Source organism: Opisthocomus hoazin, chromosome 15, assembly GCF_030867145.1.
Source record: "Opisthocomus hoazin isolate bOpiHoa1 chromosome 15, bOpiHoa1.hap1, whole genome shotgun sequence".
NCBI lineage: Eukaryota > Metazoa > Chordata > Aves > Opisthocomiformes > Opisthocomidae > Opisthocomus > Opisthocomus hoazin.
Genome location: NC_134428.1, coordinates 12,376,668 through 12,403,034, shown reverse-complemented (window position 1 = coordinate 12,403,034; position 26,367 = coordinate 12,376,668). Strand labels below are relative to the sequence as shown.

At 46.4% G+C, this 26,367-nt stretch overlaps 1 protein-coding gene across 9 annotated transcripts in view; it reads left to right on the top strand.

Annotated features, from left to right (window-relative positions):
• The window catches only part of NPRL3 (NPR3 like, GATOR1 complex subunit), a 47,519-nt gene extending 21,167 nt beyond the window's left edge, over positions 1 to 26,352 (top strand). For 8 of the 9 annotated variants that reach the window (XM_075436274.1, XM_075436276.1, XM_075436272.1 and 5 more), the window contains 7 exons: positions 4,118 to 4,255; positions 5,010 to 5,166; positions 7,030 to 7,136; positions 8,520 to 8,649; positions 17,018 to 17,207; positions 18,374 to 18,566; positions 23,669 to 24,399. In XM_075436274.1, the coding sequence (XP_075292389.1) occupies positions 4,118 to 4,255; positions 5,010 to 5,166; positions 7,030 to 7,136; positions 8,520 to 8,649; positions 17,018 to 17,207; positions 18,374 to 18,566; positions 23,669 to 23,834 (1,081 nt within the window). In that variant the 3' untranslated portion in view covers positions 23,835 to 24,399. Of the gene's footprint in view, positions 1 to 4,117; positions 4,256 to 5,009; positions 5,167 to 7,029; positions 7,137 to 8,519; positions 8,650 to 17,017; positions 17,208 to 18,373; positions 18,567 to 23,668; positions 24,400 to 26,003 lie in introns of those variants that run through there. The other variant, XR_012765600.1, reaches the window with a different exon arrangement.
• Positions 26,353 to 26,367: the final 15 nt, after the last annotated feature.

The following is a 26,367-nucleotide window of genomic DNA, read 5'->3' as shown; positions in this document are numbered from 1 at the left end:
TAAACCAACTACAGTTATTTGACCAAAGGATGGTCATGTGAAACCATTTCAGAGCTCTAAGTGGTTACAAACGCTAGCAAAAATAAACAAACTCCAAAGCTACAAGCTCACCTCCACCAAACTAGAAAACATATTATTAATTTCTGATATAAATAGATGTAAAATGAGGTGTGTGTATGTAAAAATTCATAACTCATAAAATATGAGACAGCGTAGTCTTTCTTTTGCCAGTAGTTAGGACAAAAAAAAAAAAAAGGCTGCCATTCTGTGGGATACCGACCAGCTTTTGGCTTCCCACTTTGGGGCAGCGGCGCACAGTCGCTGTTCAGGGCAGAGCAGAATAGAGCAAAAGAGCAGTGATAGTCCCAAAAACGTTCCCCAGCTTCCTGCAGCCCTGGAGGTGGTTTCTGTATATTTAACAGCCTTCAGCTGATCTCACTTCCCAGAATTCGTCCATGATCCTGCAAGCCAGTGTACATATTTAACAACTCCAGCATCCTCTGATAAGGACGTCCACGGCTTAACTAGTTGCTGTGTTTCTTGCTGTTTCTTTTGAACTTTGCTCCTTCTAGTATCACGAGATGTCTCATAGGTCTGATGATGAAGAGACGTTAAACAGCTTTTTCCTATTTGCTTCTCCCTGTCTCAATTTTAAACTATGATATCCCTTCTCAGTATCCTAATCCCTCTCCATGTATCCTTCGGTATCGCTCAACGTGTGTTATCTAACCAGAAATTTTTTTTTTTTTAAAAGTGTTGAAACAAAGTTTTCATGGGATAAAATGGAATGTCTTTGAGGGTTTAATAGCCAGTTGGAGCATGGGGAATAAAGCTATTTTTGCCCAGTTACTCTTGAAATCTGTGTGAAAAAGGAAAAGTTGCAGCAAGCTCTCTGGATACCAGTAAACTGTCTGATAAGACAGCAGATGAAATTCAGTGTAGATAGATGTAAAGTAATGCATGTAAGGCCAGACAGACCTTATATAGTGCATAACTGCCCTGAGAGGAGCTTTTGGAATTGCAGCAGATAGTTCCGTGAAGAAGTCAACTCTGTGAAAAAGCTCAGGGTGCAGTAACACTGCAAAAAATCCCCATAAAATGTGAAGAGTAAGTAAGAAAGCAGGAAAAAGCAAAAGAGAGCCTTCTGTAAATGCCTGGTGTACCTACTGCAGCTTTGAGTGCTTTGTGCAGTTCCAGGTTTCCTATCAGGGCTACTTAAACTGTGTCCTTGAGGTTCACGGTGTGCAGCAGAGCCGGTGCTGTGTTCTCACCTTCCCACAGTCCTGCGCCTTCCTCGACTGTTCACTCCATGATTTTAGTTGGTTAAGAAGAATAAAGTAGAATTGGAGCTAGGTGACTCGCTGATGCGACTTTGAAAACTTGTTTTTTTGGTATTCTCTTCTGTTGCCGTTCTTTGCTGTTCTGCTTCTGCCCCTAAAAGAAGGTGGCTTCTGGTTTGCTGGTCCCCAGCCAAAGAGCTTGGGGCCAGCTCACGGAGATTTCTGAGGCTCACAGTAAAAAGCTTGCTAAATAGATGACTTCATGGGGAATCTGTAAAAAGGAAGGCAAATATGGATCCAGACTTCACTTTCTGTGACTTGACTTTTTTTCATGTAGCATGAATCTTTGCATAGATATTGGTGAAATTATTTAACTCTGTTGGCTGGCTAAGGGCAGTCATGTACATTGCTGCTGGAGGATGTAACTTATTCCTTGTCAAATTGTTAGAGACTTAAATTATTTTCCATTCAAGGAGGGGCAGGTGAAGGAGAAATCATGTACATAAAGCTATAATGAAGGCTTGAAATTGTACAGTTGAATGCAAACGTAGAAGAATGAAATTAAGATCCAGATCAGAACTGAAAATCTGGTTTTCTTGTTGTCTTTAATTCTAGGCTATTGTTGTATAGTGCGCTGTAGACAAAATTATGCTGTGGAAAGTGTAATTATGTAATTAAAGCTTCTGCCTTGGTGCAGTTGGACCAAAGAATGAAAGGAATTAACTGTATTCTTTTCTGTTTCCTGAATGTTAAACTATGCGGGGAAAATATCCGTACAAGTGTTTCATGTTTTCACGTATCTCTGCTTCTTTTTAGTAACCTGTTTTAACAACCCTGATAGCTTTCAGGCAGTCTCTAAACTGGCTTGTCCCGCTCATTTATTGTCATATTTCCTCTTGTGAGCATTTGGCTGGTAGATAGTGTGGATAACTACTGCTTCAGGATGCCCTTTACCTTGATGTGTTTTGAAAGAATCCAGCTTCATCTGTCAGCTGGCATATGTCTGGTGGGATAAGTAGCGTTACTGGAGTTACAGCATTTAATGCAAGAAAAACGGAGGTGTTTGCCGTGCTTTGCATGTTCCTTCAGGGTTTGGAGCCTCTGATCAGATGTGAGGTGGTAGCGCCAGAGAGACAGTGGTTTCATCCTTGCAGTTCCTGTTAAAAAATGGAAAACATGTATAGTGTCTTCTCCATTTGCATTCTGAAAAATAGGTATTTTTCAGAGGTCAGTTCAGGATTTGAGAACAAAACCATGGCCTCTGCTTTTGAAAAGCATTGTCTGCAGTGAGATTGTCCCTAATGAGTCTGATCATGCACGAGGCAGGACCGGATCTTGTTTGCTCTCTCCCCACTCTGTTGTGGTTTGGTGAATAGTTATACTGGCAGCCACAGCTACCCAGTGTTTTTGTTTTAAAGCTGATTTTTCAGGTCTCTCTAAACCCTATATACAACCAGATGGACTTGAAAAAGAGCATGTTAGTTTGTGGCCTGCAATTGAATGCTAGGTGTAAGAGTTGAAGTCACCACATAAAGAGTTTCCAAGACATGTATTTGCTCCTGGCCTGTTCCTGGCATGTTTTTAAATCTGTTTTGTGTAGAGGGGAAATTTGTGGGCGTTAGCGACACAAAAGTTGTACCGCGAGTCTCAACACACTTGAATTTAAAATTCAGACTGGAATTTTCGTAGTGCAAACTTTGAAATTTTATTTTAGGGCCAAAAAAAAAAAAAAATCTTTTGTAACAAAATTTTAAACCAAAGCTTATACTGAGGAGTTTAGCTTTCTGGTGTAGACAAGATTGATATGCAGGTTTGTATGTGTTCCTAATTCAGTACACATGAAAAGATGGGGTGGGCCTTGCCTCTTCCTCCCGGCTGGGTCCCCTGCCTCTAGCAAAGCTGTTCCCAGGCCAGCAATCCCTGCCTGTGGGCTGGGCAGCGTGGTGAAGGATTGCAAGGTGGTGCTAGCTTAGCTCCTTATGGTATGTTATCCAGCTTTACCCTTTTTTAAGTAAATATAGTTACCTACCTACGTATATTTCATCTGTTGCTTATACTTACAGACTGCTGTAAAACTAGCTGAATGACATTCATTGCTCTAATCTCCCAGCTTTCTGGGATTTTTATGTAAAAGAGGCTTACAGTTGCGTTTGGGCTGAACATGAGGGTCAGGCTTTCTTGTCATTCCTGAGACGCCCATCATTTCCACTGCAGTCCTGTGGTCTGAAGTCAGCTTAAAGGCTTAGGTTAGTCCCTGTGTTTTCCTAGAATGAAGAAACCATTTAACAACGACGTTTGTGATTTCATGTGACAAGCAGGAGCAGGTTAGCAGGAAACGAACAACCTAAGCAGAACCTAAGGAGGCTGTTGTTGTGGAAATGTGCCGCTCGTAACATGCCTTGCCCAGTATAGACATCTTTTCTTTTTCCTTGGAGAGGAAGATGGAAATTGGTGATGAAAGCATTGTGTCCAATTCACCTTTGCCCTTTGCGGCTCTGGTGCAGGGATTTTTCCAGTGCAGTGGCTTCGCAGTAGGTCTTCAGGAGACTCTTTTGAGGTACTGCTGCAGTGTTAAGAGCAGAGGGAACAGAAGATCAGTGGGGTGAAGTCTTGCATATCCCTCCAGAGCCTCGTAGGGGATAATGCTCTGTAAGTAAAAGTTAAGGCAGCCCTTGCAGCTGGTAATCAGCTGGTCCGCAGCTAGTCTAGGGATAGACAGGGTATGTTCAGTCTGTTCTGGTCCTGAAGTGATTCCTGTGCAGGGGTGAATCTGGAGCACTGTTTTCATTTGTTATACATTATAAATGCTGTATGTATTTATTTTCTTTGTATTGCAGTCTCTGCACAACAGGGGTGGTCCGTTTACATATCAACAACTGGCTGGAAGTGAGTTTCTGCCTGCCTCATAAAATCCATTATGTTGCCACAAACTTTATACCCCCTGAGGCAATCGAGAGAAGCCTGAAATCTATCAGGTAAGAGCAAGTTCAATCCCTCAGAATGTGGCCGGTCCTCCCTCCGGTTCCAAGTGTGGTGCCACAAGTGCCTGTGCTGGAACAGCGGGGGGGTGATGTGGCACTGAGCTGTAGAGCTGGTGGGAGCATGGGCTGAGACAGGACTCCCTGAAGCTGATGCCGAGGTACCACGATGCTGCTGGATACATGGTGATGTGAAGCCACGGCTGTTACAGTAGCATTAGGTGGTTTTGCTGAGGCAATCCTGCACAAGAGGGCTGCGCTGTTTCTAGTCAGAAGAATTGCATCTTCATTGTAATCTGTTGACCTAGAAATAATTTTGCTTTTAGAAGAAAGAGACCCCAGGCCCCATCATATCTTATTTCCTACTCTCTATGTTTACAGCTTTTTACCTGCAAAAATAATTAATTCTTGCTTTCTTCTTTATGTCTGCTCCATTCTGTATTTCAGTAGTGCAGATGGGCAGTTTTCAGACTAGTTCTCCAGGCTTAATTGTATGCCAGCACAGCCGAGCCATTTTTTTCTAGTTACTGTGGCATACAGTTACCATATAACCCTCTGTCCCCTTTTTATGGGGAGCATCTTATCTTGTGACATAAAAATAAGCTTATTCTGAAGCCACTTACAGCAAAAGGATGATATTAGAAGTTCTTTTTTACCGGTAGATTGACCCCAGGTATCATGGTCTGGGAATAACTAAGTCTTCAGGAAAAGTTGCAGTTTACTGTGCAAATGTATTCCTTTTTTTCTGCAGGCCTTACCATGCCTTATTACTTTTAAATGATGAGAAGTCATTGCTTAATGAGCTCCCGTTGGACTGCTCTCCTGCCCTGGTGAGAGTAATTAAAACTACCTCTGCTGTGAAGAATTTGCAGCAACTGGCTCAAGATGCTGACTTGGCATTGCTGCAGGTATGGGGAGCTGTCAGCGGCACCTGAAATTCTTTTAATTCACGAGGTGTTTTCTATCTGTGTGCCAGTGGGTTTCTGTGGTGCAGGAGCACATCGGTTCTCTCGGTGTGAGCAGAGTGCGCAGAGAAGGCACAAGCCTTAGAGTGTGGGGAAAGGTTGGAGACGTGAGGAGCAGTGGTGCGGCGACAGTGCTGAATCTCAGATCGCTGTGAGGTAGCAGGGGCATCTGGAGGTCTCGGGTCCATGCCACTGCGCGGAGCAAGTCCATTAAAGCAGGCTGCTCAGGAACTTCTCCGTTTGAATTCTGAGTACCTCCAGGGATGGAGATCCCACAGCCTCTCTGCCTCCTGGTCTGGCATTTGATCAGCATCTGAGTGAAAAGCTTTCTTCATAGCTAATGGGAGTTTCCCATCTTCCACCTTTGTGTGTATTGTCTCTCGTGCCATCGCTGTGCCCCTCTGAGAAGTGTCTCTGTCTTCTCTGTGCCTTCCCACTGGGCAGTTAAAACCAGAGCAAACAGTGCTTTTGACTTACCCGCAGTGGTCTGTCTTGGTTCTGCCACATTGATGTCTGTGCGAATGGAGGCATCCAAAACACAAGTGAAAGCTTACAGCTGCCATGGCCAAATACTGCCGCTTCCTCTGCATCTGCCAAGAACTTCTCTGCTAAAGAGCTCTGAAGGCCTGTGCCAGCCTGCCTTATTTATTTCCCTTCATACATTAGTGCACAGATTTTGCAGAGTCCCAGGAAGAAGCTGTGATTTAGGCTTGGGCAAAGATGTTGAGCCAGTGTCTCCAAGCCAGCAGCTCTTTCTGAATGCCTTTCCAGTACTGACAACCAGATTTCAAATCGGAGTTGCTCAAGGTGACGCGACGAGCCCTTGAAAAGGGAAGTTTGTGCCAGTGGAGGGATTGAGACTGGCAATCACGTGAGACACAAGGCCACTGAGAGACCACTGTGAATGACTGTGGTCATTGTGGCCCTGTGCCTCTTGGCCCTGATGATTACATTGGATGATATGGGAGAGGGGAGAGCCACTCTGTGCTTCTGAGGGTCGATTCAGACCTGGGGATGCGATCTATGCTCTGTCTGACAGGGGAGAAGAACACAGCTTGTCATCTCAGATGCTCCTGACTGTAGGTCTGCGCCTTCTCTTCTCCGAAAGGAAAGGTCCTGTTTTGTAGTCAGATTTCCAGGTCTGCTTGCAGTGGTCTGTGGTGTTACTTGGCATTACAGAGCTATGGGATGAACTCTGGAAATTCCCTACTGCTTCTGTAGTTTTGTTCTCCACAAAAAAGCAAAGCTAAATGCATCTAATGATACAGGCTGGATTTAATGTCTCGTAGACACTATTTATGTGGCTCTTCCACAGCCATTAATAACCACCGACTTGTTTAACTCATTAAAATACTTTGTGTAACTCATTACTGAACTGGTGCATTAAAAAGGCAGCGTTGCTTTCCTTTACCTTTGTGTCATAGTAGAGACTGGTTATTTTGTTTAATTTTTCATGTGTAACTCTTTGTGCGTTTTTTGATTTAGCCGCAGTGGTAGGTTTTTGGGGCATGAAAAGTAGCTGAACTTCTATTGATACGGTTTGAAGCAATTCTTTTAAGGCAGGAAATACTAAGTTGCTTAGAAATGTGAAGCGAACCTCTGGAAATTCATAACCTTGTCAAATCCTTTTTGATGTGCCACATGTTATATTAAACCCTGAACTTATTCCAAAGGCAGGGTGAAAAGATGGAACATTTTTCTTTCATTTCAGCTCAAACGAGTTTTCTGTCATTGTGTGGGACTCTTGCTGAGAGTTTGAGCTTTACTTTTTTGCTCTCCTCATTTTACCCTGTTTTCTCAATGCAGGTTTTCCAGCTTGCTGCACATCTTGTTTACTGGGGAAAAGCAATTATTATTTACCCACTGTGTGAAAACAATGTCTACATGCTTTCTCCAAACGCCAGTGTCTGTCTGTAAGTAGAAGGAAAACGAGTGACTGTAGCAAGAAAATGGTGAGAAGTGCAGATGTGCTTTCCTTCCCTGTCTTACTGGGTACAGGGTAGAATCTTTCTTCACGTATGAATTTGTTGAGACTGTACGGAACACAAACCATTCCATGTGCCTGATCGTGCAAAGCCATATAGGAGTTTGTGTGCAGGAGGGAAGGGCATCGTAGCAGATCAATATGCTTGTTCAGTGATGTGGGCCTTGGAAGCAATATTTACCCCCTGAATCTACTTTTAGTACTTTTAGTGTGCCTGCTCACTGAATGTCCGTATCAGAAAGGCTGTATCAGCCTGATACAATATGGAAACATTTACAAAACAAAATACTTGATGATCAAGTTAAATCAGTGAGTGTTTCAGAGGACGATCTGTGTATCTGGCACACGGCATCCCCTGAAATTAGTCAAAAGTATGAAGTCAGGGTAGTGTTGCTAGCACTATTTCATTTTTTCACGTGATGGCATGTTATGTTGATACGCCTTCTCGCAGACAGAAGGCAACGCAGCCATTTGGAGAGCAGGCAGCGGCAGTGCAAGGAAGATGTGGAGGCAGTGGTGGATATTTTTGCCCTGCTGAAGATTGGCAACCCTTTCTGTGTTGGATTTTGAGATGCTTTTAGAGTCTGTGTTGGAACTCAGTTATAGGAAAATAGTTTTAAATCAAAACTTCTGTGATGGAAGTATAAAAATAGGGCTGGAAGGGACCTTGAGGTTGTTCAGGAACAGCTGTGCCTGTGTCATATATGGCAGTGCTGTTCTTGAAGACCTTTGTAGATGGAAATCCTAGAACAGGCAGTTTCCCGAACGTTCAACTTGACTCTCCCTTACTTCTGATCAGTCATATCGCTTGTCCTGTCAGCACAGGCAGGGAGAACAGTCACATCTGCAGCTGCATTTTGCATATCCAAAGATTGTCTCTCCTGCCCATCCCTGTCTTCTCTTGACTGCCCAGTCCCTATTCCTTTGATCAGAGGGTGCGCAGGTCTAGCCTTTTTGTCATTTTTGTTCTTTTCCTCTGCATTCCCTCCACACCTTGAATAATGTACTGGAACTAAATGTAACGCCAAGATGAAAGTGCATGTGAAGGAATAAATATGTATTAAATATTAAAGATTCATGCAACATGAAACATAGTCAAGTCACAGAAAGTGAAGTTTGGATCCACATATAATATTATTATCTTCTTGGTAACTTTTGCAGGATGCAGCATGCCGTAAACTGTCCTTACTCTTTTTCTAGATTACAGAGAATATTACATTTAGGTATTGGCACTTCTGTGATGCCCAGCTGGATAAATGTTACATTGACCAGCAATATAAAACTCATTTCTACCTTTACCTCTTTTCTGTAGTTATTCTCCATTAGCAGATGCGTTTTCTTGTCAGTTCCGGGGCCACAACCTGCCATCGATGCTTTCCAAGTTCTCCCTCCCAGTGTCACTCTCGGAGTTCAAGAATCCACTCGCGCCGCCCGTTCAGGAGGTGAGATGGGGAGTGTGCAAGAGCTCTTCGTTCTCCTGCTAACGAGAACAAGGAATGGTATTGCTTTTGAAGTACCTAGTCAGGAACCTGCTATTGCAGGTTTAGAAGTTGCCAATTACTGTGTTTCCAACCGTATGGTTTGTTTTTTCCTATCCACATGTCAGAGAGCTGTGGGGATGTCCAAGGTGAAGCTGTGCAAATGCTCTGCACTAGCAAAGCACAGTGCTAAAAGAAAAATTAGAACATTTATTTTCCTTGAGTGATACAGTAGGGAAAACTGAAACTCCATTTGGTCTGTTAAAAATTGTCAAAAATTATTATGGCTGAGTGCAAGTTTGTGGATTCCTCACAATTGCATTTAATTTTATTATATTCCATCTGCTTTAAGTTCACAATCTAGTTTTAAAAGCAAACTGTCTATTTACTTAGCTTATGATGTGAAACTGGAGTTGTTTGTTACAGAAAGTAGACTCAGCCTGTAGTCCATGTGTTACAGCATTAGCATCTTAATGTTCAGATTTGGGATAATAATATAAGGAATTTGGATTTGTGTGCTGTTGTTTTGCTTACGCAAAACTATCGTGGCTTGTGCCATTTCTGGGAACAGACGAAGTGCAAGAAAGAGCTCGATAATGTGAGGTCTCATGGCTGACACCATTGTATTCCCAGTTGAAGCAGCCTGGACCTCTGAACACAGCTCACTGTGGCAAAGGGAGCACGGGCAGATTTCTGCAGCTGATTTCTTGTGGCGTTGTTTGCTAGCCTCCAGACTTTGATGACTTGCTGGCTACATGAAATTAGCCACTGTTCATATATCTGGAAGATTAACATCAATCGCACACGCAGGCACGACTGTGAGAGAAGAATTTGTTGTAATTACAGGTTGGCAGAGATTATGATCAGAGATAAAGATAAGTAATGATGTAGTGTCTAATCCCAATAGTATGTACTGGTCAGCTGCCACCCTGGGAGGCCGGGCAAGAGCAGCGACTACTGTTTGGTCAGTACTTCATTGTAGTTACAGACAAATCTGTGTCCTGAAAATTGAAGCTGAATTGATAGCATTAATTTTATTCTAGCTGGAGTAGCTTCAGGAGGCATTCTGATTCTCAGTACTCCTTTAAAAATAAATCACTTAATACTTCTCCTTCAATACTTCCGGTTGTTCTCAGCTGTCCTACTTTTGCTTAAAATACACAAATAAAGTCTGCCACTTACTGCTGCAGTTACACCTCGAGACAACAGTGCGCAGTCAGTGTTTGCTGGAGCTGCTGGAGTGCTAAAATGGCTGTTTCAGAGTGTGCATCTTCTCTCTGACGCTCACCTGTCTGTGGTGGGGTCCTAAAGGTCAGCAGCATGGCTTCCTTTCATTATCCTTTCAGTGTGTGTGGAAGGGTGAGGGGTGATGCTGTGAAAAGCTATGGAAGTGCCTTCTGCAGTCTGAAAAGGGGAGCTGAGAGCTGTGGTCGCAGAAGACTCGGGGCCACGTTGGAAAGACACGTGTGAGATGATGAAGTAGACTACCATACACCGGTGTTGCGAGTCGGGGCGAGCTGCTTTTTGGTAAAGCTAAGCGTGACAGTTCTTGGGGGAGTTCAGACTGGAGAGTTCTTGGATGTTTTCATATCAGTACGTTAATGCAGGAAAAGTATTTTCTTCTGCTTTGATTTACCTGTGTAGAAGTCTTTGTGTTACTGTTTTGTTAGGAACTAGCCTTTTAAGAGGGATGAATCCAATCCCTGTCCTGAGGTGGTCAAGCTTCTGTTGTAATTAACAGAGATGTAGCTGATAGAGCAATTAATCTGATGAAATGTGGGTGGGTTTTTGTTCCACTGTGCAGCGATAAAAGATGTTGTACTCTGAACTGTAAATATTGTCAAATTGTGTTTGTTTTGCCTTTGAAAAAAATTGACAAAGTTGGGACCTTGCACGGTAATTTTGTTCTTTGTGTACACAGAAGGGGATGTGGGAGGTTTGTTCACTTTGAAGATTTTTCACTAGTAGTCTGTTACTTGTGCTTTTTATATCATGCTGACTGTACCGTCTCTCTGTTTCTGAAGGTCATCTGTGCTAGAAGGTCAGTACCGTGGGAAGGGCTGTATTTTCTGCAGAAATTGTTACAGTCTCATGGCATCCATCCCGTTTGATTCTTGTCTTCAGGATGGGGTTGGCTCCCTCCTTTTGGCATGTGCTTCTGGGTGGGCAGAGAATATGGGAGGCATTTGTAATGTCCATGGTATGAAATAGGAAAGCTGTTAAAGAGCCCTTCCTCCTGTTTTTATACCAGGTTGCACTGCCTGATTTGAAAGAGGACAGTTATTTTTGTTTCCTTACTGTTATGTGGGTGGAGTTGCTCCGTTCCTTTGGGTAGACGAAAAAAATGTAACACGGGCATTTTTAGGCTTGGTGTGGCGTGGTATTTTTTGGCTGGTAGGAGGTACAAACAAACTGAAATACCCTGAGCAAGGACAAGGACAAGACTGCCTTGAAAGATGGAGTACATGTCTACATTCTGCTTTGGTGTCGGTCTGTCAGGCAGGTAGGAGGTGTCCAGTGAGTGCCGTCTCCCAGGGCTGCCAGTGCTCTCAGCATATCCTATGCTAGGGGCAGGAATTTTCCTTAAGCCCGTCTTCTTGATGTCATTTCTTGCCTGTGATGACAAGCAGTATATTGCAGGTGAACTCTGTGCTTGCTGTATGTCTATCAGTGGTCTTGTGCTTACGATTTGCAAAGTTGTTGGTATTCGTGTTGTGATCTCTATGCTAGCTTCCCTTGCTCCGTGTTTAGCCTGCCTTGCTTGGGTAGCGATGTGGCAGCAGCGTGAGGATGAGCCTACGCCTACCGCTCGACTGAGCTAACGATATCTCGGTGCTGCTGAGAGAAAGAGGCCTTGTTTTTCCTTTCTACTCTCAGGTGTGTGCACACATGCCTCCCTCCTTTCCCTCTTCCCTTTATGCCAGAGCGCTGGCTCCTGTCCAGCTTGACTCTATTCACTTGTTTCAGCCGCGCTAGTTTTCTGCCAGGTTAGCAGGTGGAATTTGCTCAGGGGGAGATCCAGCAAGCTCCAGGGCTGGCGCAGAATGAGGGAGGCACTTCTGCAGCTGGGGATGTCAGTGAGGAAAGCAGAAACTACTTCTTCCCCCTTTTCACAGTGGTGAGTTGTCTGGTAGTTCCACCACGCTGTGTAGCGTCACCTGGACTTGCAGCAATCCAACGCAGCCTGGGACTGTCCTGAACAGCAACTGGTTTAGCTCATGCTGCTGGTGCTGGATCTCACCAGGGTGCAGCCATGGGATGAGGAGATCCTGTGAGCTGACACAATAGGAAAACTCATCTTCCCTTTTAGTGTTTATACTGGAAAAGTAGCAGTTTTCTTCTCCTCTAGCCCAACCCCAAAGAAGCCGTCCTTCCTTCTGCTGCCTGTGACTGTTGGTTCCTGTCCCTGTGCTCTCCTCTCGCCAGTGTGGCACAGCATTGGTGTGATGGCAGAGCACACCACAGTGGAACTCTGGTGGTGGTCAGTGTGGTGCAGACATGCTCATAACCCTCATAACCTCCTGTGAAAGCACAGAAACACCGGGTGACCTCAGGCCTTTGGGTCAGCACACATTCATTGACAGCGTACGTGTTCTAGGCACTGCAGCTGGTGCGTGGGAATGCTTTAACCAGCTTCTCAATGTAACACTTTCTTTGTACAATGTCCAAGTTCCTTCACCCAGCTACTCTGCACTAAGTTTCTTTGCAAACCAAGAGACAGGGATAATGCTTGTGGCTTCCCCTCCTCTGTGCATTATGGCCTCAGCTAGCTCATCTGTTTCAGAAGAAGGTCTGCCATCTCTACCCTGCCTCGAGGACAAAATGTGGACTAGCAGGGGGGATCTCTCCGCGTCTAAGGTAGAAGGAGCATACCTATGTGAATTAGACAGCCCATTGCCACCCTGCAGCCCCTTCACTACAATATAACTCTTTATCGTAATGCACACTGTTATTATTATTATTGTTGTTATCTAATTCTCCCTTGATGGGGTTAGAATAACTTTGGAAAAAAACAGGTGGGAAAGTATGACAGCTGCCGCTGGACAAAATACGTTTAGTTTTTCACTTTTGTTTTAATAAATCTGGCCATCCTGTTGGGGATGAGGCCCTCTGCCTTACGCATCCGGAAAACGTGCTGTGCTTTGTGCAACAGCTCGGTGGAAAATGAGCGAGTGTCAGGGGATGGGAGCGGGAGGAGCGCTGCATGCAAATACTGAATTGGCAGTTATGTCTTCCGAGAGCCACGCTGCAAATGGGGCTGTTCTGCTGGGCAGCTGGAAGGCATTCAGAGTCACGGGAGCTTTTGTTGGCAGAGGTGTGGAAGTAGTGTTAAGGTGCATTTATGTTCAGTTGGACTAGGTATAAAATCAGAGGTTTTCAGTGTGGCAAGTTAAAAAAAAATACAGCTTTCTAGGCCCAAATGGAGGGAATGGTAAAGCACTCGCAGCAAAGTGAGAATTCAAAGCTGTTACATAATGATTGAAATGGCAATGAGACAATAAATGTTTTGTCCTACATTAACAGGGGTCTTCAGAGTCTGTTTTCTGTAAAATAGGGAGAAGTTTTAATAGCTTATCAGTTTTCCATAAAACAGTGTGGTTTGAATGGTAAATAAACTTGAAATATTTCAGCAAACATCCATTTACCCCAGCAGCTTCGAAGGTGCTGTGCTACGGAGCCAAGGCAGTGCTTAGTTCTCATGTCAGTCCTTGAAGTGCGCATGTATCGAATAACTGGTGAATGCGGACTGGAGAAAGGGGGCTCCTAGACTTCGGTGGGCGAAACAAGCTGTGTTTTAACTAAGAGTGTATCCTCATGTAGCGAGAAACAAGGTAGGACTGAGTGCCTCTGGGCTGCTGTTTTCCCTTCTCTTTCCTGAACCTGCTGCTAGTCCCTGGTAATCTTGGTGTTTTCCATAGCTTTTTAGGCCTGGGAAAGAAACAGCCTTAAAGAATCCTTGCAGGAAATGTGTTTTATTTGATGTGTTACTGAAGAGTTTTACAAATGCTGCCTTTGATTGCCAGATAATGAATGCTGGATCTTGTCCTTCCAAAACTTGGGGCTGAGCTGTCCTCTGCCTGTCCCAGACTGCCCAGCTGGGCTGACGTGTAGCGCCCGTGGTTTCAAAAGCGAATGCGTCCTCTCTGCTTTTGTCAGTAAGCACAAAGCAGTGTGTTGTTACCAGCGCCTTCCGTGCTGCCTTGCATGACAACATGCTGTAGCTTCACCCGGGCCTGCTGCGCCGCGAGATGGACAGGGACGGGGGACAGCGGTGGGCTGAGGCGTGCCGGTGGGAGCGGTCCAGGTGCTGCAGCAGACAGGACCCCCTCGGAGCGGGCTGGAAAGAGGCAGCCTGGGGAGACAGGGAGGATGAAAGGAACATGGATTAAATTTAGAGTTGATTGTTGGTTAAATTAAGCAACGAAAAATGTTTCCTTTTATACTTCCATCACGGTCATGGCATTTCAGCCAAGAAAGGCTGGCTGTGGCTTCGTACAGTGCCAGATGAGGAGTGAGTGAGTGGAGGCAGTCCTGGGCCTGAAGCATACCCCTGCCGGGGAAGCTATGCTCAGCCCTTGCTGGCTTCAGCAAGCAGCCCAGCTAATCAAGCGGGCTGAGACCGAACACCAAGATAACCCTGTATCTCTGAGGGAGGACGAGCGTTTCCAGCAGCCAGGGCAGCACAGGTGGTGCTGGGAAGCCCTCTCTCCTGCAGACCTGTCTGTAAACTCCATCAAGAGGAGCAGATGGAGAACAGATGTAAATTCAGCATTTGTGTCCAGAGACGAGCAGCAGAACATAGTAGCAAAGCTGCTGCTAGACCTTATCTGTGGAGACACTTGCTGCTCTTGGTAAGAAATAGGTTTAAACCTGGAAAAGGTGTTTATGCATGGGCAGGACAGTGGAAATGGTGGTGTGAGACAGGTTTGCAGTGACAGCACAAAGCGCACCACTTAGGGCATGGTGCAGGACGCCGCATCGCTTGGGCTTTTTCCTGGGACTACATTTGGAAGAGTACCAAATTCCCACTGAAGTCTAGCTTATTATGGATAGCCGTCAGTGATCACCATTCTCTCTTATCTAGGGATGATTGTTAAGGCTCACTTCAATAAGGAAGATCCGTTTTCTCTAGTTTTCAGGTTAGTGACGGCTGATCTCCATCTCTCCTACTTACGGCACAAAGGCATTTGGCAGTCATTGTACAACGTTAGGCTTGTAAAGCTCGAACACCACTGTTCCTCGTTCCACTGAGCCATAGCTGCTGCCTCAAGGGCGGCTTTCTAGATATTCGCACAAGAGCGTAGAGGTGAAGGTGCGGATGCAGAATTAAGAGCGTTTTGTGTAAGACTTTCCATGCAGACAAAGCTCTGACGAAACCAACTGGCTATTTTTGTCGTTCATGAAACCACTGGAGTGACAGTGGAGGCTGGCCTAGGTCAGGCCCTATGTACACGGCAGATTCCGCAGGGCTGGCAAAGCCTGTCTTCCTGTCTCCTTGAATTGCTTTGGATTTTTCCAGGGTTATTTTGTGCTGTGAAATGCTAATCGGACATCGCTGCGTGCCAACAGGTTGGAAATCTAAGTAAAATATATGAGACGTCTTTCCATCTGGGCCTGCATCTGGAAGGGAGGTTTTTAGCAATGTAATCATGGGAGTAAGCCTCTTCCCTCTTCCAGGCTGATTTTAGATGTTAGCAAAACACTGTGCATTTGCTATCTTTTGCCAGCCTTCCTCTTCTGTAGATTTTCTGTTAAACACGTGAAATGAATTATGGCTTTTCTGAAAAATATATGTTTGATTGACAGCGATCCCAGATAATATGTTTTAAGATTAAAGTCCATTCAGCCCTCAGAAGTTGTAATCCGTGAAAAGACGGAGTGTGGGTCTGTCTGCAAACAGAAGATGTTTCTTTTGTGGTTTGATAGCAGAGGAGGAACTGAGAATTACAAGATTTATGGAAAAAGGAAAATTATGTGGGCTGATGAACTTTGGTTTGGGCCCTTTATTGAGATTTGGCCCGTTATCCTGATGATTAATACAGCAGAGCTAGCTTCCTTCTGAGAGTCTGAGCTCATTCTGCGTGTGTTTCTCTCACCAAAACAGTGTTGGTTGCTATGGAATCCCCAAACAGCCCTTGTCAGTGAATCAGTGTTTTCAGAGCCATTAGCTATGGGAAGGGTTGCCTGCAGTGACATGAAAAGGCTTTTTGTGCAGAAATTCAGACACCACGATGCTTTTTGAACGCTTCTCCAGAAGTCCTGAAAATGGGCCATGCCAAGAACCCACACACGCTTGTCCTTCGCTCTGCCCACTGCTTTCAGCATCGCTCAGGGGACACTGCACAGGTCTTCGGCTGCTGTAACACAAAGGTGTTGTGCATGTTTGTATGATATGAGCATCATCTCCTGGTGCTGGTGAAACTCCTTTATAAACTTGGCCTGTCCTCTTACTGCAGAGGGGTGGTGAGCAAGTAGGGGATCTTAACCCTCTGCATCGAGAGGGGACTCCTTGGCAGCAGCAGGCTGCTGTCTTGTGCCAAGCTTTCTGCTGCTCTTAGTGTGATTTCTGCATTGCTGAGTCCTGGCAGGGCTCTGGTCTCCGGCATCTCTCCCATGGTTTTGCAGCAATTTCCCATCTGATGGCAAACGGCTCCTACTTCGGGGTACCTGTCTTGATTGCTTCAGCTCTGCCCTGTCACCCTGCCCTCTCCCTGATTTTCTAGAACCTGCGCTTTAATCTGACTGCTCTGGGATTAACCCTTTGATGATTAGTGACTTTCGCAGGCCTTGTTTAGAAACTGATGTCAGGCTCACACTGTTGGGCCGTGGGCATCGGGGCCTGCCTCTGGTTGACTCATTTTCCATGTCTGGTCACTCAGAAGGAAGACTGTCCCATTTTTTTAGCTCCTACTAAACTTGTTTTGTTGCAGTAGGACCAAACAGATCCCGGTAGGGTTGTATGGCTACATTTGTAGGGCGAAAGCATTACGTGGTGAGGGCATTCGGCTGCTCTGCTGGAACACAGCAGGTGCTGGGGCTATGGCAAGGGGGCAAGGCTGGTTCGTTTGAGGACATGTGCTGGTCAGTGTTGCATAAAGACCTGTTGATCGTTAAAGGTTTGGTTACATCCTAAGCATCCACAAAGGCTTTGGCTGTAATGAACATGTGTGCCTGGTCGATTTTTTATGATCGGAGAAGAGATAAAACTGTTGTATGGGGCAGAAAGCATTTCTCCTTGTGACTTCTTAGTCACAAAGCTTAACCTTTGTGCATTGTTTTCCTCCCGTGTTTTACTTCACAGGTGTTTAATACCTCATTTCTCACTCTGCAGACTCAGCTCATTCAAATGGTGATATGGATGCTCCAACACCGGCTTCTTATTCAGCTTCACACTTACGTCTGTCTGATGGTGCCGCCAAATGAGGAGGATTTCCGAGCCCAAGACGAAGACATGCCCTTTACGGCCAGAGTTGGAGGCCGAAGTTTAAGCACCCCCAATGCTCTCAGCTTTGGTTCTCCAAGTATGAGCACACTTTTCTCTGCTGTTCAGACTACAGCCCACTTCTGGAGCTGCCCTTAGCGACGCTGAGGGTAATCAGGCCTTGGTAACAAGACAACTCGTCTTTGCTGGAGTGCTTGCTAATTACGTCCAGCCCTTCTTAAATTTACAATTGGGCATTGGCAAAGTCTTAAGGGCTATTAGACCTTAAATTCTTGCTTTTAATAACAAGCAGGGCTTTGTAATTTGCCAAGTTCTCATTTGGTTGTGTAAAATATTTTTATTTTGTCAGAGGTACTTCTTTTTTTCAAAGTAAGTAACTTCCTACTTCCTTGCTGTACTCAAAAGTAACTGCCATGTTCCTCTGGCTGCACCGCTGTTACTGCATGAACTTTGATTTTCAGGAAAGGAAGCAAATTGTGAGGATCTGTTTCAAACAGCATTGGTTTCTGTGGGCTGTAGAGCCACCTAAGGAGATGCAGAGCTAGCTGTCGTTCTCACAAATGGTTGGTTTCTGTTTATGTCTCCTGATTTCTTTAATCTCCTCAGTGCCATTCTTCAGGGTGATTCCAGGAAAGCATTTTTTCAAGAGTATAGATTAGATACAATGCTGAAATCCCCAAACTTTCCTGCCTGTGCTGTTACGAGCAGCATTCTTAGAATGCCGCTGAGGTTGGATATCGAGAGAGATTCTCTGTAGAACTTTCAGCTTTACAGAAGTCATGAATTGGGGCAGAAATCTTGGAACGTGAGTCAGATAAGTCTGTGATCTGCTTATTCTGGCTCACTCACAAGAGGATATTGCTTCTTGGCCGTTCCTTCTGCTTGCTCCCACTTTCTGGGCTGTTAGGCTTTTCATGTTACCACTTCACGGTATTCCAGCAGAGCTGGCTTGGATTTTTCTTTTCAGATGTTTTTTATGGACTGTTTATGGTCTCCAGAAGTACAATTTTCCACATAAATTGATGACTTTGTTGAAACATTTGACTTTCCCATTGAGAAAATCGCTGTGTTGTCATATGACTAATCGCAGGTACATGTAGCATTTCGAGAGCCACTTTCTTTGCTCGACAAATCTGGAGGGCTTATTTGGAGAGACTTCATAGAAACAGCCTGAGTTGATAATTTTTGCATTGTTATGCTGAGCAATATAAAAATTCTGTGTCTATTTCTGTCTTCCCCTGATAGCTAGTAGTGATGACATGACTCTGACAAGCCCTAGCATGGATAATTCCAGTGCTGAGTTGATACCTGGTGGGGATTCACCCCTAAATAAAAGGATGACAGAGAATCTCCTCGCGAGCTTGTTGGAACATGAGCGGGAAGCTATCCTTAATGTCCCTGCTGCCCAAAATCCAGAAGATCTTCGCATGTTTGCAAGGTAAGAAATGAGGAATGCAGAATGTCATCTTTTTTCTTATCCTTGCTGTTTTACTGAAGGATTGGTGTGGACTCTGAGCAAAACCCGTTAGCCTTGGATTTTGGAGGATAAATTCTTTTGGGTTTGTTCCCCTTATACCTATTTCATCTGTGCATATCAGTTTTTGACAAACACTAATAGATGTGTCACAAAAACACTTGTTAATGACGAGTACTGGATGCGTGGAGGAGCATCAGGGTGTATGGTTGGACAACAGGGACTTCGCCGGTTGTCCGCCAGTTTTCCTGTGTCCGCACGTGGCAGACATAAAACTGCATAGCCTCAAAAAACCTTCTAGGCATGCAAAGCAAAGACCCAGTCATGCCGCTGCTGTCATTTTGTGTCCGTTGATACTTCCAGGCCAGCTATCTTATATTCTTTGGTTTGTAAGGTTTGTAAACTCCAGGCAAATATGAGACGGAGAAAAAAAAGTATCAGACACAAAGCCAGCCTGAATGCTTTTACGGACCAGTCTACAAAGGTTTCAAGGTCTGTTTTGCAGAGATGAGCTGCTCATTACGTTACGTTAGTTAGGTTAAAGTCATTAGGATGTGTGACTAGTAGCACAAAGTTTTGTTGTTACAAATTTCAACACAACAAAAATCTGCAAGATGTGGTTCTGCATATGGTAGAAAGCAGAATGACTTCCTAACCAGCCATCTGGGAGAAGGGTGTGTGTGTGGGGAATATGCTTTTTCTTCCTAAGCATTTCAAAACATGGTGACATCACTGGAACGCATCTTTCACTGGTTTTCATATTTGTGGAGCAGAAAACCACCTGAGGCAAGTGCTGCAGCTTTTCCTGTACTTCCCAGGCTCAGCTGGTAATCCCCTGAAAAGCTGGTTCTTGCCCTAGGGTGGGTATAGTCAAGCCGCCTAGAGAAACTGTAATAGCAAGAAAATACTTCTCTTGTTTGCGGCAAAGTTTGCAGCTCTGCTGTGCTCTGGTATTTGCATAGAGCTCTCCCAGGTTTGTGGGTAGTTACTGCTCTGTGAATTACTTGTCTCCTGCTCCATCTTTTGTGAACTGTTCAGAGGATATTCTCTGATTGAGAGGCAACACTGGAGCACTTTGAAATGTTTTTTCCTCATTACCAGATAAGTTGTTATGAAACCAGGGAGAAAGGAAAGTAAAAACAAAATCATAATTGGCAATATCTTATGGCAGAATTGGTGGGGGGTGCTTTGGACCAGTTTAGTGGCAATGCAGGTTCTTAGTTATCCTAGGGAGAGGAGAGGATTTCATGATTGCTCCCCTGTCACTTCCCCCACAGCCGTCTGAAAGCTTTGGAATTGCAGATGCAAAAAATTACGGTCATTTCTTCATAAAATCAGCTGCTGTAACCAGGCAGCTTTCTTAATGATGTTTACTTTGCATTTTGCTTGTGCACCAGGTTCCTTCGCAGAGCTCCAGGATGGCTTTGCTCAGTCTGCATTGCCTTTCTAGTACAGACTGAATTGACAACTGCATAGCTTACTCCAAAGTCAGCAGGGAGGGAGAGAGAAGATAGGAAAAACAAATGGGTCCTGTGGGTAGGATGCTGGAGTGTACAAATAGAAATGTTTATGCAAGACGCTCTTAGTTACCGGTGGCTTTATGAGACACCGTAACTTGGAGGTTGTGGGTGTATTTTCTCTGTTTTTGTGCCGTGAACCATCAGAGATGAGCATCTGGGCAAACTTAGTGCTCTTAATGAAAGTGTAAACAATTGTGGGGAAGCCGCTGCAGTGACTGAGTGGATCTCCCTGCTTACCCTGACACAGACTGCTGTGTCAGTCCTCCTTTTTGCTTCATCTGGAGGAACAGCAGCCTAATGAGGGCTGTGCTCTGGCAAATAGCTCTGCTGTCTCAGCTGCCTCCCAGAACAAACTCCTGCTATAAATGCATTGTTAGTGCACTAAATATACTGCAACTGCCTGTCCAAGCGGAGTTTTGTGTGCACACAGAGGGATGGGCTATTTTCAGCAGAGCAATAAAGTTCAGCCCGATACATTTTCTTGTGCCTATGCCTCTGAACGCCTGTTATTCATTAAACAGATGGCAGAAAGAGCTTGTGCCTGTCCATTGCTATGCACAGCCGGTATTTGCAAGGCAGAAACCTTAAGGAGGAATAAGGAATGTTGAAGCTTGGCCCCAGCACTGGCTGCATTAACCCTCGTCACATTGAATGGGAATTGAAATCCAAGTTCTTTCCTTAGGTGCTGCCGGAGGAGGGCTGGCATGTCCTCCCAGAAATAAACTCAGGAAGGAGACAAGTTCTGTTTGAGCTATATCTTCGGTAACGTACACAAACCGTTCCTCGCTGCACATTAAGCAGTACTTTTAAAGACAGTTTGAGGCTTCACTGATGGCTTCTCTCCCAAGCCATGGGTGTGGAGTTACTTTCAGGATTTTTTTTTCCTTGCTCTTCGATTGGGAGTTGGAAGTCCTTTACTCCACTGCTCGTTGGTGGCACTAAGCTGTGGACAGTTCTGCTCCATTTTCAAGCAGTGCTGGTGGAAGGGATATCTCCTTGGCCAGAAGTAAGCTAGTTTTATTTGAGTGACTAGTCTGAGATAATCCCTTTTTTTCAGTGTTTAAGAACACTACATTGCTGTTAGAGGGGCAGCTCTTATAACTTGAGGAGGGGAGAACAGTGATGAGCAATGGAAAGCAATAATCTTCCATCATTGCATCTGGATCTGGAAGCACACACTGATCAACAGACGTACTCGTGCAGCTTCAGAGGGACTCAGTTGTGGTGTTACTGCCCCAAGAAGTGCCATCTTTTGTCCCATTTAGGTCCTGCAAACATTCACCGCTCGAAACGGTGAAGGTGGTGCCCATCTTCCCTGGAGCTGTGAGCCCCAAGTTACAGCTTTGTAGAGTCTAGTTGGACTTTTGGGAAAACTTCTTTTCCAGGAGGGTGGTGCAGCCCAGGACAGATTACCCAGGCATGTGGGGGGATCTCCATCCTTGGAGGGTTTCAGAGCTTGGCTAGAAAAAGCTACAGCGTTGGCAGTAGTCCTGCTGGAGCAGGATGCTGGACTAGACTTTGGAGGTGTCTTCCAGCCGGCATTTTTGTGATATGCTTTAATATCCTCTATAGCTTTTATTGGAGTGGAAAGTATTTCATCTCGACCGGTTACAAAGCCAGACTCTTTTTGAATATAGGATGGATTTATTTATTGGAAAACTGCTCTGCTTAGTCTGTGTTGCTGTTGAAAGCTAGGTCGTAACCATTTGCATAGAAGACTGCTGTGCCAGGACATGAGAGCATGGGCAATCACAGGGAGCAGCTTTACAGAAGGGAGAGAATACGTAGCTTTAAAATCTTCTTCCAAATCACTTTCTGAACAGTGATATAAGTTACAGGATACAAAAATTACTGTTAATACCTCAGGGAACGGTCCGGTTTTGACACATGCACACACAAACCCATACTGTCCCTGCTAATGGCCTCTTCCCAGCACATGCTGATTGCCGTCGGCCCAGGGAAAGAAGCCAATTAGCCTGATTTAAATACCCAGTGGGAGATACTGCAAAAGGCAAGTGCACAGCCCAGGTAGTAGAAAGGTAAATACGACAGGAGCCTGTTGGCCTGGTGTTTGTTTGTCCTGCAGGTACAGAGACGTAGCAATTATGTCCCACATAATGGTGTCAGTCTGAGAGCTGGCAGAAGAACCCCGAAGCAGAAGGGAGTCTGCAGTGTGCTGGGGGCTGCCCAGCCGTGGGCAGGGTTGCGTGAAGGTACCCATGAAGGATAACGGGTGACAGGAATGCCTGGCCTGAGCGGCAGACGACAGCCAGACAAACGCCAGTCCTTCAGGGAAAGCGTGAGAGGCCCCATCCTGTTGTCACGTGAAAACAGGCATGAATGCTCTGAGGGATAGTTGGTGTCTTTCGAGGGCTGTTCTTGCATGAGGACTGTATGAATGAATTGGAAAACAGATCTTGTCATCTCCGCTCATTTTCACAGCCAGTTGGCACGAAGCAGCAGGCCAGCATATTCCTGAACGGCAGATGAGTACGGAAACACGAGCGAAAGCTGCTGAAGCGCAGAGCGTGATGCGTAACACATGCGGACGCACGTCTGTCTGCATAGCTGGGGAAGTGATTCTGGCATATGCGCTTGGGCCTTAGCGGGTAGGAGTATCTGAGTGACACGTGCAGTGCAGCTCCTCGGTCTGGGAGGTTGCTAAGACAATTAAGAGACTGAGCAGCAAACTGGAGCTTGTCTGGAGGGCTGGCTTGGTGTTACAGCTGTGAAAGGTCCCTGGGGAGCTGGTCCTCAGCAATCGGGCACTCGCTGCAGCAGTTTGTCTTAGACCCGGCCATGACTGACTGTGCAGGACCAAGGTTATCTGCTGGCTGTAGCACGTTGGTGCCCAGCCAAGGGGTATCGATCTGTGCCGTCTAAAGAGATCTGGGAATTTAAGAAGTCAGTGGGGTTTAAGCTAAGACTTTAGGGTTTGGGGGCTCTTTGGGGGCTTTATAACTCTCAGAGCTTCTCTGTGGTGCCTGACACCAAAATTTCCATCTCCCTGTTGTGACTGCTCCACCTACCCCAAGCTGACCAAACCTCAACAGAGCACGACCTGTAGTTATGAAGCCCCTTGGGCTGCTATGAGGGCAGATGCGCACTTAATTCTGACAGCAAGTGTAGGTACCTGGGCCTCTGATGCAGACCTGTGACGGAGGGCAGTGCAGACCCAGGTAAGAGAGGGCAGAAGTAGATCTCAAGGCTTTTGGCACTTGTGGTTCCTTGCTTTCTGGAGTTAAAACTGCATTGAAAATTGACACACTGAGGAAATATCCCAGGCTAGGAAACCTTTTGACACAAGGAGGACCTTTGCAAAGCCCTGAGCAGGAGGAGTCCTGTGCTTTTCCAGGGCATTTCTGGGCTAGGCATGGCTAAGGTAAGAACCGATTAAATTCACTTTTCATGTAAATGAGGGACGCAACCCATGCACCTTCTGATTTATGTCCCATGGGAGGGGAAACCTTGAGGGTGGCAGTATCAGTTCTTGCTGCGTGCTCTCGCTCTTGGCCCACGTGCCTCCCTTGCTCTCCTTCCCCGCAGGCTGCTGCACTATTTCCGAGGCCGACACCATTTGGAGGAGATCATGTACAACGAGAACATGCGTCGCTCCCAGCTGCTGATGCTGTTTGACAAATTCCGCAGCGTACTGGTGGTGACCAGCCACGAGGACCCTGTGATTTCAGTTTTTCAGTCCCTCTTGAAATGACTCTGCCGGCAAAGGAAGGGAAACTGCCAAGGTCTTGACACTGATGGTCTGAAAGAGGTCTGAAAGCTAGAGGCAGTGAATTCAATTCCTTCTTGCCATGTGACGTACAGCACGTTCTCCCCCTCCGTGCCTCGATTTCCCATCTGCTCCCTGTGGTGACAGCCGAGGCCGGTCCACGCGAGGGCTCCGGGGCCTGCTCAGCTTGGATTCCTGCTGCGCCACATCCACAGCATGGGAGCTGCTCATTCCCAGCCCGTCCCTGACCCTGCTCCCTCCCAGGGCTTGCGAGAAGATTGCCACTGCGACGTCGCTGACAGCGCTTCACCTTTGGGTGGACGCTGGTGCACCAGAAGCGCTTTCTCTGCTCTCCACCAGCACGGCTGCGGGGTCATTCGGCTGCGAGCGCTGCTTCTGAGCAGCCTGTCCCCACGGCAGAGGGCAGAGCGGCGTTTGGGGAAGTGTCCCTTCGTGCCAAGGAATTCTGTTTGATCATCCTTATCTGGCAGCAGTGAGGACATAGGTAGGAATGCAAAGTATCACAAGTAAACAGTTTCATGAATGAGAATGACTTGCTCACTGTGTTATGGCATGTTATTTCCTCTCCCCAGTATCCTTGTTACTAAGGATACTGGGGAATATGTAGTATATATAGATACTTATTACTAAGTACCTATTGGGCATGGCTATCACCAAGCAGCCTGTGGGTTTGTGGGTTTGCGGGTTTGCAGGATTTCCAGTTTCTGACAGTGCTGCCGGGGGTGTGTGGATGTGTAGGTCTGGCTGCTGAGCAGGACTGAATTTGGCTGGCCAAGCTGCAAGTGCCTGGACCTAGCAGAGTCAGAGGCTGGTGCTAAGGGCACTCAGACTTGTCCCCCAGGGCTGGCTTTGTGCCTGTGTTCTCCTCCCCGTGAGCATCGCTGCAGGGAGCCAGACTGGGGGCCTGGCCTGGGTGAAAGCTGTCCAGCTGAAAAACAAGGTGCAGGTCTGTACGCAGCTGCGTTTCCTGCTCTGGCTCAGCACTGCTCCTCCAGCCTCGCCGGGGTAGAAGAAGAGGCGGCAGCCCTGTTCGCGGGGCCAGCAGGCAGCTGTGAGCAGCCAGCTCAGCCCTGGCCTGCGTGAGGCTGCAGTCCCCCAGCGCTGCTTCCTGCTGTGTACCCGGGGGCGGGGGGGGGCGGGGGAAAACCTTTACCTCCCCGGTGGCGGCTTCCAGGGGTGTGTGCTGTTAGAAGACTTGTCAGGCTCCTCCTTAAGGCTTTGCCTTATACCACACACATGCAAGCTGGAGTTTTTCTCAGTGTTGCAGGCTCTCACAGAGCAGCTTCACTTGCCCACACAAACTGGGTGAAACTGTGAGCTTCGTGTAACTTATCTACCACCAGCAAGGCACAGTCGCACCAGGGGAGCACTGTGTCCACAGCGCCCCAGATAGCTGATGACAGCTACTTACTCGTGGTCCCTTCTGGGAGTCTTCTCCTGCAGCTGCAAGCAGGGATGTCAGAAAAGAGCAAAAGCAATGCCCGCCCTAAAAATCAGAGCAACGTTGCTCTAGGACCCCAGTCCCAACCAGCCCCCAGCAACTGCGCCTCAAGGGGAGCTACTGGGATCGGCTTAACAAGGGCTGCTCAGAAGGGGCCAAACAAGATTTGTCTCATGTGATGAGGACAAGGGTTTGGAAAAACTTCAACTTTTTTCTTGGATGCGAATCCTAAGGGGGGTGTGTGTGTGTGGAGATGCCCCTGTCACCCTTCAAACTGCCAGCGTGGCTGCAATTCATAGGTTCTGCCCCAAATCCTAGAGGGTTTTTCCCCCTGTACCTCACGGCGGGCTGCAGCATCGCAGAAATCTCAGCATCGGTGCTTTCTCTGCGTTGGGGGTTCACATGCTGGTCACGTTTTGAACTGGTCTCAAAAAGCAGCTGGGGAAAACAAACAAAACCCATTCTCGTTCTCCAATCATGGAGGTTGGAAGGGGTCGCTGGAGGTCTTTTGTCCAAACCTCTGCTCGAAGAAAATGTGTTAGATCAAGTCACTCCAGAGATTGTCCAGTGGAGGTTTGAGTCTCTCCAAGGACAGAGATCCCACAGCGTCTCTGGGCCCCCGTTCTAGCATTTGACCACCCTCATAGTGAAATTTTTTTCCATACAGCTAATGAGAATTTCCTGTTTTCCAGCTTGTGCCCATTGCCTCTCATCCTGTCCAACAAGTCTGGCTGTCTTCTCTACACCCTCCCACTAGGCAGGTGTGGACAACATTAAGAGCCTCCTTCGCCTCCTCCAAGCTGATCACAGCCAGCTCTGGTCCTTTCGGTCAGCCGTGCTGCCATCCAGGCTTTTGGCCATTCCCCTGCGGCAACCAAGCGGTGGCCTCTGCTGGGGGCCAGCTCAGAGCTGTGAACCTTCATCACTCGTCCGCCTTAACTGAGCCTGAATCCAGTCACAAGGGAGAAAGAGGCCTTTAGTGTCCAATCCCAACCGCAGTTCTGGCTGCGACACCCACGCCAGTCTGTCCCACAAATAAAATTCCACCTTGCCCTG